General features: G+C 48.3%; 1 protein-coding gene across 4 annotated transcripts in view; it reads left to right on the forward strand.

The window, feature by feature from the left end:
- The window catches only part of Ksr1 (kinase suppressor of ras 1), a 151,831-nt gene that overhangs the window by 102,021 nt on the left and 34,153 nt on the right, over positions 1 to 15,657 (forward strand). For all 4 annotated transcript variants that reach the window (XM_013016588.1, XM_013016590.1, XM_013016591.1 and 1 more), the window contains exon 3: positions 13,331 to 13,478. In XM_013016588.1, coding sequence (XP_012872042.1) covers positions 13,370 to 13,478 — 109 coding nt within the window. In that variant the 5' untranslated portion in view covers positions 13,331 to 13,369. The remainder of the gene's footprint in view (positions 1 to 13,330; positions 13,479 to 15,657) is intronic.

Consider the following 15,657-nt stretch of genomic DNA (forward strand, 5'->3'; position numbering starts at 1 on the left):
AAATATGGAGCTGTGGCTCAAGTAGTAGAGCACCAGCCTTGAGTGGAAAAGCTCAGGGACAGTTCCCAGGCCCTGATTTCAAGCCTCAGTAAAAAAAAATAACTAGGAAGTGGCGCTGTAGCTCAAGTGGTAGAGTGCTCGCCTTGAGCTGAAGAGCTGAGGGACAGCGCCCAGGCCCAGAGTTCAAGTCCCACGACTGACCAAAAAAAAAAAAAAAAGAGTTTCAAGGTCTTTCCTGCCTGGGCTGGCTTTGAACCTTGATCCTCAGATCTGAGCCTCCTGAGTAGCTAGGATTACAGGCGTGAGCCACCGATGCCCTGCACTTCTGGCTTTTTCTGAGTAATTTATTGGAGATAAGATTCTCATGGACTTTCCTGCCCAGGCTGGATTCGAACTGCAGTCCTCAGATCTCAGCCTTCTGAGTAGCTAGGATTACAGGTATGAGCCATTGGCACCCCGCTGAGTTTTTGTTTTTAATACTGTTTCTCATGAAAAAAACAATGAGTTTATTGCATAAAGTACAAAACAAAATAAAACTCAAGAGCTTTGGTTGTTTTTTTTTTTAGGATTTTCTTAATGTCTTCAAAATGTGAAAAATATAGAAGATAATAATTATTGTTGGTCTGGGAATGTGGCTTAGTGCTAGAGTGCTTGCCTAGCATGCATGAAGCCCTGGGTTCGATTCCTCAGTACCACATAAACAGAAAAAGCCAGATGTAGTGCTGTGGTGCAAGTGGTAGAGTGCTAGCCTTGAACAAAAAAAACTCAGGGGCAGTGCCTAGGCCCTGAGTTCAAGCCAAAACAAAAACAAAAAACATTATGTATATATGTTGTTTGTTGGTGTTTCATATCATAATTTTACTATTCAGAGGAAAACATGGCACATTTCTTTCTAGGCAGCCTTTTTTTTTTCCCCCAGTACTGAGGTTTGAACGCAAGGCCTCATACTTGCTTGGCAGTATTGTGCTACTTGAGCCACACTCCTGTGTCTTTTTTGCTTTGGTTATTTTTCCAGCTAGCGTGTGATGCTTTTTGCTGCCCTCAGACCATGATCCTTTGATACACAATAGCCGGGATCACAAGTATAGGCCATCACACCAGGCAGCCAGCCAGCCTTCTTTGTTACACATTTCTTTTCTTTTCTTTTCTTTTTTTCTTCCTTCATTTTGCTTCCCTTTCATCCTTCCTTTTACTTCCCTTCCTTCTGTCCTCCTACTTCTTGAGCCACACTCTAATTCCTCTTACATTTTTGTTTTTTTCAGATAGGGTCTCACTACCTATGCCTAGACTGGCCTCAAGTTCTCTGTCCTCCTGTCTTTTGAGTAGCTGGGATTGCAGCTGTGTACTACCACGCCTGCTTCATGTGAATTTAGTGAGTACTTCCGATGCTGTTAGGATGAACTGATGAGATATACCTGAGATGTCTCATTCACTTCCCTCAGTAACCTTATGAGCAGATGGTACTGTTATCTCAGTATACTATAGACATAGAAATTAGCCAGGTGCTTGTGGCTCACGCCTATAATCCTAGCTACTCGGGAGGCTGAGATCTGGGGATCATGCTTCAAAGCCAGCCCAGGGAAGGAAAGGCCGAGAGACTCATTTCCAATTAATCAGTCAGAAAACCAGAAGTGGCACTGTGGCTCAAGAGGTAGAATGCTCACCTTGAGCTGAAGAGCTGAGGGACAGTGCCCAGGCCCAGAGTTCAAGCCCCATGAGACTTTAAAAAAAAAAGAAAAAAAAAAGAATTTGCATCCTGGAAGTCTGGACATAGAGCAAGGACCCAAAATTTTCCTTTTCTCCTTTGTCTACTCTCCTTCTCTCTCTTACTGATCCTCTCACTGATTCTTAGGGATAGGTCCACATTAGACAATCCCTCTGTAATGCTTGAGAGCTTTCCTTATTTTTATTTACTCTAAATGATGGTGTTTTAAAGCCTTTTCTAAATGTAATTGCAAAAGCTCATTGTAGGAAAACTCAAAACTATGATTAAGCTTGGAAAGAAAAATGAAATCCCAGCATAACTGTGCCAAGCACTGGCAGTCAGCACTTGACTGCTGTCATTAGTCTCCCTCATAGATAAGGAAGGGTCGCAGTTTTGGGGGGACCCTGGGAGCAGGTTGACAGCTGCGCATGCTCTTTTGCAGCTGTCTTGTGTGCCATTCATGGCTTGCTGCAATTCTGAGGGCTCTTCGGTGAGCTTTCAAAGCACCAGGCTCCAAATGTGTGTGACAGGCTGCAGGTAGAGTTCCCATGGAGGGCAGGGGTTCCCCACATGACTCATTAGGAGCTGGGAGATGACAGTGTCCTGGCTTTTGGAGTAAGGCAGCAAGCAAGGCAGACTCTTCCATCTGGGGCCTGGCATCCCAGATTCTGCCCCCTCCCCCACCGCCACAGGGCCTGGGCGCCTCTCACCCAGCACCTGCTCTGGGAGGTATGTGCTGACTCTCTAGCTTCCAGGCAGACTATTTTTGGCTGTAGTGACTGTTCACTACAATCATGAAAACAGAAACCCCTCTCCCTGCCTTGCTCTTCCCTGGGACTCTGCACTGGGGGCCTGGGCTGCCGGGAACCCTGCACTTGGGTCCTGCACCATGCATTGCCTGTGTTGCTGGGTGACAGTCAAGGCTTCAAGGGACACAGGTTCCCCACCATCTATCTTGCCAAGAGAAGCCCAAGGCCTGTGCCATCCCCCACTGAAGGAGGGTTTCAAGGTAGGTGTTCTCATGTCCAGGCTCAGAGGCCTCACTCAGAGTCCCCAGAATGATCACACCCCACCCCTTCTTCTTTGCTAACTAGCTCTAATACATGTCTGGAGGAGTCTGCATGTTAGGATGACTTTGATTCCTTACGACATAGAGGCTGGGGAGCAGCTCCTGTCCTTCTGGTGAATGGCTAGAGCCTTTTACAGTTAAAAGATGACATGTACTTTAGTCTTGGGCCTGCCACATTTACAGGGATCCCCTGAGCTTGGAAACTGTGGCTGGGTGGGCTGAGCCGGCCATGCCCCTCAGTCTTCTGGTAGACCAGAGAAGCCACACTGGATAGACTGTGAGTGCCAGCTTTGGAACTTGCAGCAGAGTCCATCCAGGCCTTGTCACTTTACTTTCCATATCTTAAGGTGAGCACCTTAATCTCTCTGAACCTGAATTTCCTTAGAGCTGAAGCCAGATGTCAAGGCCACTCACTATATGGCAGTAGTATTCATAACTATGCATTTGTTTGTTCTTGTGTGTGTGTGTATGTGTGTGTGTGTGTGTGTGTGTGTGTGTGTGTGTGTGTGTATGCATGTGCATGTGCATGCTGGTTTTTGTTTTGGTTGGTCATGGGACTTGAACTCTGGGCCTGGGCGCTGTCCCTCAGCTTTTCAGCTCAAGGCTACCACTCTACCACTTGAGCCACAGCACCACTTCTGGTTTTCTGGTGGTTTATTGGAGATAAGAGTCTCACAGACTTTCCCTCCCAGTCTGGCTTTGAACCATGGTCCTCAGATCTCAGCCTCCTGAGTAGCTAGGATTACAGGCATGCAGGCATGAGCCACTGGTTCCTGACTGGTTTTTGTTTTTGTTTTTTGTGGGAGCTTGAACTCAGGGTCTCACACTCTCCCTTAGGTTTTCCACTCAAGGCTAGCATTCGACCACTTAAGCCACAGCCTCCACTTCTGGCTTTTTGGTGGTTAATTGGAGATGAGTCTGCCTGGGCTGGTTTTGAGTCTTGATCCTCAGCTCCCAGCCTTCTAAGAAGCTAGGATTACACCAATTAGCCACAAGCATCTAGCTCTATAGCTGTTGTTTTATGATTAGGTTGTTGGCAAAAGGGACAGTGTACTGAGAAGTTGAATGTAATCAGTGAGCCATAGCTGGCGTGGGTCTCTGTCCTTATTTGAGTATAGTTACTGATAGGGAGCTTGCATCTTCCTTTCTCAAAGAAAAGGGTGCCTTGTCATCAAAGTGGATGTGGGCGAGGTGTACAAGAACAAGGAGTTGAGGGTTTCTGCCTGCCCACCATCTTCAAAGCCACCAGCATGTTAGGGACTTGCCAGGCTCTGTCATAGGAGAGTTGATTGCTTTGGATTGCATAGGCCCTAAGCCCACGAGGCAGGCCATGTGTCTTAGCATCCATGCTGCTGGCAGCTGCCTTTGGAGATGTTTCCCAGGGCAGATGTCAGAGGAATTTCCCCCCAGTGCCCTTTTTCTTGGCCTTACTCAGAACACCTAGAAGGAATAGGACCTTAAACTTTGGGTAGGCAAGCCTGATATGGAAGCTGTGGGCCTTCTTGGGGCATGTAGTATCTTGGCATTGGTTCCTGGCAAGGATGTAGAAAACATGGGCTTTCATCCTGGTGCTATTTTTCAGGCATGCTTGCTGGTCCTCTCCCTTCTTTGGGCATTATTTTTCATCTCTGTAAAATGAGCTTGGGACTCAATTGTCTCAAAAGCCCCTTTGAAGTCTGTCTCTGATGTTGGCAGGCAAAGGGTAGGCAAAGGGTATCTTTATGACCTCTTGAGTTTCCATCGGCCACTTTGATGGCAATGGCCTCTTGGCTTGGGCCCTGGCTATCCACTCAGTTGGGCTCCCATGACTTTGGGGCTTCTTGCTGCCATGGGGCAGTTGTTTTCAGCATTTCTGGAAAACTACAGGGGCTGTCTACCTCCAAGATCTCCTGGGAGATCTCACTTGGTCTCCAGTTGTGCTCACATGGACTGTGCAACAATGCAGCCTTGTTCATAGGCAAAGCCTGGTTCTCAGGTCTCTAGCTCTGAGCTCACTTTCTGGGGCTTAGTTCAGGCCCTGCCTTGTCAGACAGACTGAAACTCCGCTGATGACAAACGTCACTCTTTGAAGAGGGGACATGGCCCTCTGGTGGAGGACTTTGTGACTTAGCCCCGATCCAGCAAGACTGAGGCCAGGGCCAAATGCGGCTGTGGCCTGTCTGCCACTCTGGGTGTGCTGCGCTGTCTGGACCCAGAATCCCCGCCCTGTAAGCCTGGACGACGCAGAAGTAGGTAGGTCAAAGGGAGAGTTGGAAGGGGAGGAGGATACTGGGGACCAGCAAGCAATGAAGATGACTAAGAGATAGGTGCCAGTGGCTCACACCTATAATCCTAGCTCTGGAGGCTAAGATCTGAGGATTGTGGTTTGAAGCCAGCTTGGGCAAGAAAGTCTGTGAGATTGTTATCTCCAGTTATCCAACAAAGTGAAGCTATGGCTAAAGTGGTAGAGTGTAAAAGCTCAGGGACCCCAGGCGTAGAGTTCAAGCCCCAGGGTCTTGGGCTGTGGTTTGGGGTGGGATAGAATATGCTTATTGTCTTTCTCTGCTGATTCCTCTAGGGGCCAGTGAAATTGGAATTTTCTGGTGCTCTCAGGAGGCACTCTATCAACATTCTCCTTTGTCCCCCATCTTGCTTCCTGGCTTCTCCTTGCCTTTGAGCCTGGCTTACTCAGCTTCAATCCTTTTACATGACCCTGTTTTGTGTAGGGTGGGACTTTCCCATTTGCTAGTTTCCCAGAAGCTAAGGGTCACTCAAAGGTTTATATAGCTCATTGGCTGCTGACAAGCTATCTTACCCTGACCCCATTCTTCCTTTTGAATACCTTTAATTTCTTTTAAGACAGGGCCTAGCTAGGTGCCCCTAGCTGGCTTTGAACTTCCCCAAGCCTCTCAAGTACTACTTTTTTTTTTTTTTTTTGGTCACTAGTGGGGCTTGAACTCTGGGCCCGGGTACTGTCCCTGAACTCTTCAGCTCAAGGCAAGTGCTCTACCACTTGAGCTACAGTGTCACTTCCGGTTTTCTGGTGGTTAATTGGAGATAAGAGTCTCATGGACTTTCCTGCCCAGGCTAGCTTTGAACCATGATCATCAGATCTCAGCCTCCTGAGTAGCTAGGATTAGGTACGAGTCGCCAACACCTGGCTTCAAATACTATGTTTAATTTTTCCATTGCAATCCACAAGCATCCTAAAGGTGGGAAAATTATCTGGAAAACCAACCACCCCCTCCCTCTATTTTAGCATGGGCTGGGGGGAGCACTAGCTGCTGGGATATGTTTGTGCTATCTCATGCTGGACACATCTACCATTTTTAACTGACACCAAGAGGAGTGGTTTTAGAAATGGGTATTGCTGACACAGAAGGTGACGGATGATGTAGGCTGCCTGGATGGCAGATGGGGGCCTGGCCAGAAGCCTGTCCTGGGTTTCCCCTTTTGCAGATGCTGTGCTGGAGCTTGAAAGAGGTAGGAGAGGGAAAGCTAAGAAGCCCAGGGTCATTAGGAAATGGAGTCAACATAGTTGATGTGTTTATTGAATGGCCCAGTGACCCATTAGATCAGGGGACCAAAGAACTGTGGTCCTTATTAAGCTGGCCAGTATTTTTCTGTGAACTAAGAATGGTCTTTATGTTTTCAACTGGCCAGGAGGAAAAAGAAGAATATTTTGTATCATGAAAATGATATGAAATGCAAGCTTGAGAATCCCTAGTTAGGTATCATGGGAGCACAGCCACACGTTGGTTTGCATATTGTCTTTGACTGTTTGGGTGCAGAATGGAAGGTAGAAGGGGCCTTTTCTGTACCAGTGGGGGATAGCTGCAGAACAGACTTAGGAGGTGGTGCTGGCCCTAGAAGAAGGGTGGTGGTGGCTCTGGTGACAGGTACAGTGACCAACTGGAGGTGTGTGCAGTGGAGTTGGAGAGCTCTAGCCCCATCCAAAGGCCAGGAAAGGAATCCACAGGCAGCCCTGAGAAGCCAGGAAGTAAGGTGGAAGTGAGGGAAGTTAAAGGAGAATGTGGCTAGGTCTCCTGAAAGCTGGAGTTTTCCACCCACTGCCAGGTGCTTACCTTTAAACAGCCAGAGTAGCTCAGGGAGACCCTAGCCAGGCTGTCCTAAGATGTTAGTGGACCACAGAAAACTGCCCTGGGAAAGTGTATCCATCACATGGAATAAGGCCGACCCCAGAGCACATAGAAATAGCCTTGCACCTGCCTCATGCATTGTATTCTCTGGCCTTGAGCTGACCCCAGAGCACATAGAAATGGCCTTGCACCTGCCTCATGCATTGTACTCTCTGGCCTTGAGCAAGTTACCCACCATCTCAACAGTACATAGGATATTTGGACTTTAGAAGTTCATCTATCAGGATGTTTGGCTCCTAGGAGCTCATCACATGCCTTTATTCGCCTTTCTCCATCCCTTCCCCTCTTATCTGTATCTCTCTACCTTCTTTGCTATACCAGTGTGTGGGCTAGAGATAGCTGGTCCCTGAAGATGGTTTCCTGGGGTAAGAGGAGGCTGTAGAGCATGGGAGAGGACCTCTCCTGAGATACCTAGAACCTGGGCTGGGCTGGCTTCCTGAGAAGACAAGCAGGAAGACAAGCCTAGGGCCATAGTCACACTCAGCTACGTGGATCAGGCTTGTGGTCATGTAGCTGGACATCATGATTCTATTGATTGTCCCATTGAAAGGGGGTCTCACTGTTTCCCAGGCTGGTCTTGCTCTCCTGAGCTCAAGTGATCCTCCCGCTTCAGATACTCCAGTGTTGGATTGGGACTACAGGTATGCTCCACCAATCTTGAGGAGTGTGTGTGTGTGTGTGTGTACACGGGTGTTGGGGCTGGAACTCAGGGTCTGGGCACTGTTCCTAAGTTTCGTTTGCTCAAGGCTAGCACTACCACTTGAGTCATAGCTCTACTTCTGGCTTTTTTTGTGATTAATTAGAGATAAGAGTATCACAGGGCTGGCTTTGAACCATGATCCTCAGATCTCAGCCTCTTGTAGCTAGGATTATAGGTTTGAGCCACTAGCACCTGGCCTAGAATTCTTTTTTAAAAGCCCTTCAGAGATGGGTCAGGAGCGATGGGTGACAATGTTGTCAGACACTTTGTATTCATATACTGTTGTATAGAATGGGAACTTCTTTGTACAACTACTTAAAGATAATAATAATAATAAATGTTTTTTTAAAAAAGCTTTCAAAAAATAAAAGCCCCCTAGTGGTGCTATGGCTCAAATGGTAGAGCGCTCACCCTGAGCTGAAGAGCTGAGGAACAGCGCCCAAGCCCAGAGTTCAAGCCCCACGACCGACAAACAACAACAAAAAATAAAAGGCTCTCAGAGCCTTGTATGTTGGCCTGTCCATGTAATCCCAGCACCAGGGAGGCAGAGGCGGGAGGCTTTCGAATGAGAGGCCAGTAGACCCCGTCTCAGCAAACAAAATAAGCAGTTTCCCAAAGCCCCTCGGGAAGTTCCAGGGTTCAACTAGAGTTGTGGACCACTGACCTGATCCAGCCAAACCCATTAATAGAGTGAGAGCCAAAGTCCAGCGAGGAGCCGGGACCTATACAAAGCCAGTGAGGCACGGAGCCTGGCTCTCTCCCTTGCCCTGCTGGTTTCCAGGGAGCAAGATAGTGAGGAGACTGGATACAGAACTGCCTCAGGCAAAGATGTTGTCCCCAGATGTGCTTCAGATTTCTGTGGAACCCCCTGAGGCTGCCACCCTTTCCCCCGGGGAACTCAGCCTGTTCTTTACCTCCCAGGATACCTGATTATTATGATCTCAGCCTTACTTTTCCCTCTTCCTCAGCTCCATCTGGGAGCACCAAGAAGAAATGACGGTCAGTGTTCTCTTGCCAGTACTGGGTGTTCAGAGTTCCAGCCTCGACTGTCTAAGACATACCTGGTCCTTTGCTCTCCCGTCTCTGAGAGTCCTCTATCACCATCTTCAGGGCTCCAGAAAGCTACCTTTGGTCTCACTAGTATGACCGGTCCCCAGGGAACTGCTGTGGTTAAGGATCCTGGCCCTTTAATTCATCCCCAGCTAAGAAGATCCTGGGGCCTGGTAAAGCCATGCAGAAACACCCTCAGGTCTGAGAGCATAGGTATCTGGTGCCAGGCAGGGGACTTGCACAGCTTTCAAAGTGCCTATTCTGCTGGCATATGTGCTCCAATACTTGAGGGCTGGGCAGAAACATGAAGCATGGGTTTGCCCTTGGTCTTCCCTCACCCTGGCTGGAACTATAGCATGTTTGTATATGTGTGGCCTTCACCCTGGCATTAGGACCCCTGGCATGTCCACAGTCCTCACTGGCCCACATTAAGTGTGGATGGCTCTTGTGTTAGTCAGCCCAAGTATCTAAGTATAGACTCAGACTGCCCCGTGGCTGCCCCTAACTCCCAGGGTACCATCTGATACCCAGATACCAGCAAGGTATCAGATACCCATCAGCCACTGCCAGCGACTTGGAGAAGATTGGGCTAAAAGAACAGAGAGCAGCCATCCCCATTATGAACAAATGAAGCAGCTAGTCTCTTGCTGGAAAATAGAAGCCATGGTTTGAAGGAAAGTGGCTTGCTCATTGCACATTTTCTTAGAAGCTGAGGAGGGCAGTAATTCTCCAGGAAGCTATATATAGACTGGCAGCCCCCATCCTATCTCCAGCCCTCCAGCAGAGAGAAGAGCCCTTTACCTTCCTTGGCTTTGAGATGCCCTAGCATTGTCTGTGGGCATGTGCACAGGTGGACTCCCCTCCTAGGGCATGGGGGCTCCTCTCAGATCTGAGGGAGTTTTTGAATGGCTTTACCTGTGAACTCACTTCTGCAGGAGGTCGTTAGAGATTACTTAGGGACATTCTAGAGGAATAACTTGGGTTAAACAAAGACTTAGCTGTACCTGGGGAAGGGAGGGGGACACAAACATCAGTATATAAGATTCGAGGGAGCTGGACACCCATGGCTCACGTCTGTAATCCTAGCTACTCAGGAGTCTGGGATCTAAGGATCGCAGTTCAAAGGCAGCCTGGGCAGGAAAGTCCATGAGACTCTTATCTTCAATAAACCACCAGAAAACTGGAAGTGGTGCTGTGGCTCAAGTGGTAAAGCACTAGCCTTGAGCTGAAGAGCTGAGGGACAGTGCCCAGGCCCAGAGTTCAAGCCCCATGACCAAAAAAAAGTTTCGAGGGGTGCTGAGTTAGTGTAGGGCCTGGCAGAGTCATGATATCAGGTGCTCTCAGGGCTTCCTTAGGGATATTCTTTTAGCCAGTAGTCCTGGAGCCTAGGGGATACCCTGGCTCAAGCATGGACTCATCACTTTCTCCTCATGATTCATTTTGGGACCCAAGTCTATCATGGGACTCAGAAAGCCAGTGCCTTCGTATCCAGAGTGTGCAGCTCTCTTGAGTGGCCTGGCCACCCCAAGTACCCACTAGTAGGTGATAGCCCTCCCCATTTGCCTGTAACAACAAAGCTTTACAGCCATTGATCAGAGAACCCTAAAAAGCATTCCATCTTCAGGGTCTCTTTCCTGGCTCTTTGTAACCATGGATGGGATTTATTTTCTCTTTACCAATTTGACTGAGTTAACTCTATGTACAAAGTAACCACACAAAAATAAAGTCTCAGATTTCGTTCCCCGAAGATCTGGTTCCCTGCCATTCTTCCCCTGTCTCTCCATAAAAAGACCCAGGGACCTGCTCCCTGCCAGTCCCATTGCTTCCAAGGCCTGCCCAAGGTTTGCACGCTTGACATCTTAGTTCTCCCAGCTTAGGGATTGTGGATAGAAACTACCACATACCTTCCCTGGAGACTGGATGGTCCTTGCCCCTGTTCAAGCCTCCAGCCCTGCAGACATGAGATTAGTCAGAAAGGATGGTAATAATCTTTTGTGCAAAGCACTCTGATTTCCCTGAAAGTGATATACTGAGGAGTTGAGCCTGTACCAGGAGCCTCCCAGGATGATTCTTTTGCCTATTACCCTGCCTACCCTCTGATTGTGTGTGTGTGTGTGTGTGAGTGTGAGTGAGTGTGTGCACATGTGCACACAAGCACACTCCTGGGGCTTAAACTCAAGACCTGTACACTGCCACTGAACTTGTTTTACTCAAAGCTAGCACTCTACCAATTGAGCCACAGCTCTACTTCCAGCATTTTTTTCCCCTTTATGGTAGTTAATTGGAGATAAGTCTCACAAACTAAGCCAGGTGCCGGTGGCTCACGCCTGTAATCCTAGCTTCTCAGGAGGCTAAGATCTGAGGATCACAGTTCAAAGCCAGCCCGGGCAGGAAAGTCTATGAAACTCTTATCTCCAAAAAACCACCAGAAAACCAGAAGTGGCACTGTGGCTCAAGTGGTAGAACGCTCTCCTTGAGCTGAAGAGCTGAGGGTCAGTGCCCAGGCCTAGAGTTCAAGCCCCACAACCGACCAAAAAAAAAAAAAATCATTGAAAATCAACTTAGATTTTTCAAGAACATCAACCTCTACGGGATCATTTAATATGATATGTTTGACCTTTCCTCTTAGAGGAAGTCTGGAAAATATCAAAAGAAATGAAGAAGAGGGAAGCCCCAATCTGGCAATGTCACTCTTCACACTCTCTGTAATTAATGATTTATTCACTGTGGGACTCTTCCTTGGTGCCCAGACTGGGATGCAAATCCTGGAGGCCAGGAACAGTATCCCCTGTATTTTCTGTTCATTCCAGGCATGGGTGTACCTCCAAAGCTTGAAGAGTCCAGCTTTGAAGTCTATTAAGCCCAGCTCACATGTTCATTCTTTGTATTCCTTTTTACTGCTGTGTAACCAATGTAAAGCATCATTCATAGCTCTGTAGGTGGAAGATGGGTGGAAGATTCAGATCTTGCGGCACCCCATCCCCTTTCCTTGTTGAGGATCTTCCAAGGCTAAATAAGGTGTCAGCCAGGGTAGCCTCTTATCTAAAAGCTTTTGGGGAGGGGGGGAGAATGTACTTTCAGCCTCATTTAAGTTGTGGGCAGAATCCTGATCCTTTGTGACTATACGAATGAAGGGGGGAGGGCTGGGCAGGTGGCTCAGTGGTAGAGCGCTTGCCTTGCATGCCTGAGGCCCTGGGTTCCATTCCCCAACACCACATAAGCAAAAAAGAAAAAAAGCCAGAAGTGGCACTGTGGCTCAAGTGGTAGAGCGCTAGCCTTGAGCTGAAGAGTTGAGGGACAGCGCCCAGGCCCAGAGTTCAGGCCCCACGACCGGACCCAAAAAAAAAAAAAAAACAAAAAACGAAAGAAGGGGGGAATGGGCTTAAAACTAACAAGACAGATAGAAGATGTGTGAATCTTTGCACAGGTGCAACCATGTGGTGCTTACCCAGATCAAAATGGCTGATGTCCATATACCCTTATTTCTGTAGGGGACGGGAAGAATGAGGAATTTGGACAGTTGAGAGGCCCTCGGCAATACTTAGGGGAATGAGTAGTCCCAGAGACAAATTGGAATTCAAATGAGCTGAAGATTCCAGCATCCTCTTGTAGTGGGCAAGCTTTCAGTGAGCCCCAGTCCCAAGCTAGGTGCCTGGGATTCCAGGTGGGGCAGAGCAGGGATCATGTTGTCAGCAGCAGGCAGCTCTTCTTGCTGCTAAAGATTCTAGAACAAACCTCTCACTGCTACTGGGTGGTAGAAGCCAGGCCAGGTAAGAGGGTCTTGGATTCTGAACTTGCTTTAAGGCCTCTTAGTTTCCTTTAGGGAGGAGGAGTGTCATTCTCTAAACTCTAACTTGACTGTAGGTCTGAGGTCCCATTTTCTTGCTGGTATGTTTGGAATCCCTGACTTCCCACTACCAACCAGAGGAAACTTGGCTTTTGGAAGGCCTCTGATGATTACTTTTAGCCATGCAAACTATTTCCCTTTTGTCACATAATGTAATCAGGAAAGATACCAGGGGACAACAATCACAGGGCCACCTTAAGGCTCTGCCAGCTTCTCCTTTTCACCTGAATGGTCTCCTCTGGGAAGGTACTTCTCTGAGCCTCTCTTTTCAGGTGTCACATGTGCCCAGTGATCTGTCCTGTCTGCTTTAAATAAGAGTCAGAGAGAGTACCTCTGTTGGGTTTGTTGAGGGCTCTCTCTCTCCCCTTTCCCTTCCCCCTTTCTCTCACACATACACCCAATCTTTTTTAAGCCAGTTTTATTTGAAATCTACAAAGTTGTAAAAAAACTAGCTTTAAAGTACTTGGCATTCCAAAAAGTTATCCTGACTCCTAACTTTTTTCTACCAAGAAATAGAAAAAAAAACAACTAGAGAGGCCATATGCCCTGTTCATAACTCTCTGGTGTTTTCTTCCTCCTCCCATTCTGAATGAAGATGGTCTCTCCATTTCAGCTGCTGCCTCTGGGAGCATTGGGGGTTGGGATGTGACTGTCCCGTGTCCTCAGACAAGTGGTAGTTTCTGGTCAGAGGCCAGCCCAGCGTGCAGCTGGCCCCTGCCACTCAGCACAGAGAGGCTGGCCAGCCAGGCGGAGGCCGCAGTGGGTTCTGGGGCCCATTGGCAGCTCACCCTGTTTCTTGTCTTCCCTGTATTCCCCTTAGGAGATCCCCCGAGAACTCACACTGGACGTTCTGCTGGAGATGGACGAAGCGAAGGCAAAGGAGACGCTGCGGCGATCGGGGGCCAGTGCGGAGGAATGTGGCCGCCTGCAGCAAGCCCTCACTTGCCTGCGGAAGGTGACAGGCCTGGGTATGTAGGACCTTCCTCTGAGCCAGGCCTCAACCTCAACTGTCTTCCCAGGCCTGACCCGTGCCCTGGGAGGTGGGCAATGGAATTGGACAAATCTGACTCTGGGTTTCTAGGGGCAGCTGGTAATGGTTAATGTGGCTCAGAAAGTGTGTGTTGGGCCCTGACTGAGGGAGCTCTCCCAGAATCCTCAGGACTCTGATGTGCATTGGCCTGGCCAGTCTGATGGGAAGCTGTAGCTATTGTGAAGAATCCCCAGCAGGCTCTTTCTTACATGATTTTCCTGCAGCAGGAAGGCCTGCGTGGTGGCTCTGGGCCCTCCACCAGCTTCCTGCATTCCAGTCCCCCCCACCCGTTTTAGCCCTTTCCCCCTCTTCCTCCAGTCCCCACCCCACCAGCAAGCTCTGTGTTCACATGTTAGTGTGGGCTTAGCTTGAGCCAAGCGTGATTAGAAAAATTATGCGGCTTTTCAGCTGAGTGAGCACACTTCCATCCCAGGCAAACTGTAGTTCTGGCATTACTATGGCTCCTTGGGAATTATTCACAGGCTCTGTAAATCTTGCCATGGAAATAGCTCCAAATGCCTGGCTTACTGCTCCTTCTACCACTCAGATATGACATTAAAATGAGCCTAATGAATGGAATTAGGCCCCTTTTAAATTATCTGAGCTCCCTGTGTTATCTCCAGCTTGCCTGAGGCTTAAGGAAGGCACCAAGGCTTATGTTCTGCTAGGTTTCTTTCCCCCCAGAGAGGATTAGATTTTAATTTTCCACTGTATGAAGCCATCTGCACTTGGAGCTCAGCATAGAAAGTTGCACTCTGTTTGGAAAATCTTGTCACTCCAAGTCTCTTGGCAGGTGCTGGAGATACATATGATAGAGGCATGATCATCGGTCTCGTCCCCACATCTTATAGGAGAGATTTGAGCCCAGAGAGGGCAAGGGGTGTGGTCAGGGACACACCATGCTCTGTTGGTAGCAGAGCCAGGATCACCATCAGACCCATCCTCCAATGCTGGCCGAGTTGTTTCCATATAGTGAAAAGTTAAAGGACTTCCCTCCCAAACTGGCATCTTTGGGGTCACTCTACAATCCTCCGTCCCTTATAGCTGTGGTTAAAAAAAATTGTAGAGGAGCCAGCTGGCAAGTGGTAGTAATCCACTGAAATTACAAAGGCTTCTGTCTTTCCATCCAAGGTGCCAAGACAGGGAAATCACTAACTCATTAAACATGGCTGTGTGCCAGACATTTGGCATACTTGGTGGTTGAAGCCTTGGAAGAGGTGGTGTATAGCTCAAAGTGCCTGGGCAGTGCTGAGTGAGGGGTCTGGGTCCCACATCTGGCATAGGCACAGCCAATTTCTTTTGGTTTCAAAGAAACTAGGTAGTTCCACTGTGCTCAGGAGGAAGTCCTGGGAAGGGGACCATTCCCAGGTTCCTTCTCTTTCATTCAGTGTCAGCCCGAGAGGAACCTTAGTGGAGCTTTGAGAGACCTGGCCCAATCCCAGGGCACAATGAAGTCCTTGGTTCTGCTAGCTGTGGCTGTACTTCAATAGTGCCTGCTAGGGACTAGGGTACCAATGTTTCCTCCGTAGGGTCATGCTTTCAGAGCATCTTTATTGCCACCCAACAGAGCGTGGTCCTGTGGCAATGGGCTGTGGATCTGACCTCTGTATGACCAACCAGTTAGGATCCATGGGACCACAGTGCCTCAGGTTTTTCATCTGTTCAATGGGACCAATAGCAATCCCTCTGTCATAGGGTTGTTGTGAAGATGCAGTGAGTTAAGGTGACATGCCTAGATGTTCTAAAAAAGAACAAGTATTAGGCCTGAGGAGAGATGGAAAATGTTGAAATCAATTTCCTTGTGGCCTCTGGTCTTAAGAAAGATGCACGAAAGATAGCTCTCTGTGCTGGTGCATAGAGAATTCCTACTGATACTCTTAATCCTGCATCTGAAGCAGACATTACTAATCAGTTCATGAACTCTTCTACTAGTCAGTCTGTGCAAGTGGCCTTTGATATTGCCTGAACCTCAAGTCCCATCCCTGAACTGACCCTAAGCAAAGATAATTAAAATAGGCAACTTGGAGAATTCAGGACTTAATTCTTTTGGTGGCAGACTTGTCCCCAGGTTTATGGAACTTGTTCTTCTCCTATAAGGGACAATCATACATCCAGTG

The sequence above is a fragment of the Dipodomys ordii genome, unplaced genomic scaffold (assembly GCF_000151885.1).
Source record: "Dipodomys ordii isolate 6190 unplaced genomic scaffold, Dord_2.0 Scaffold31, whole genome shotgun sequence".
NCBI lineage: Eukaryota > Metazoa > Chordata > Mammalia > Rodentia > Heteromyidae > Dipodomys > Dipodomys ordii.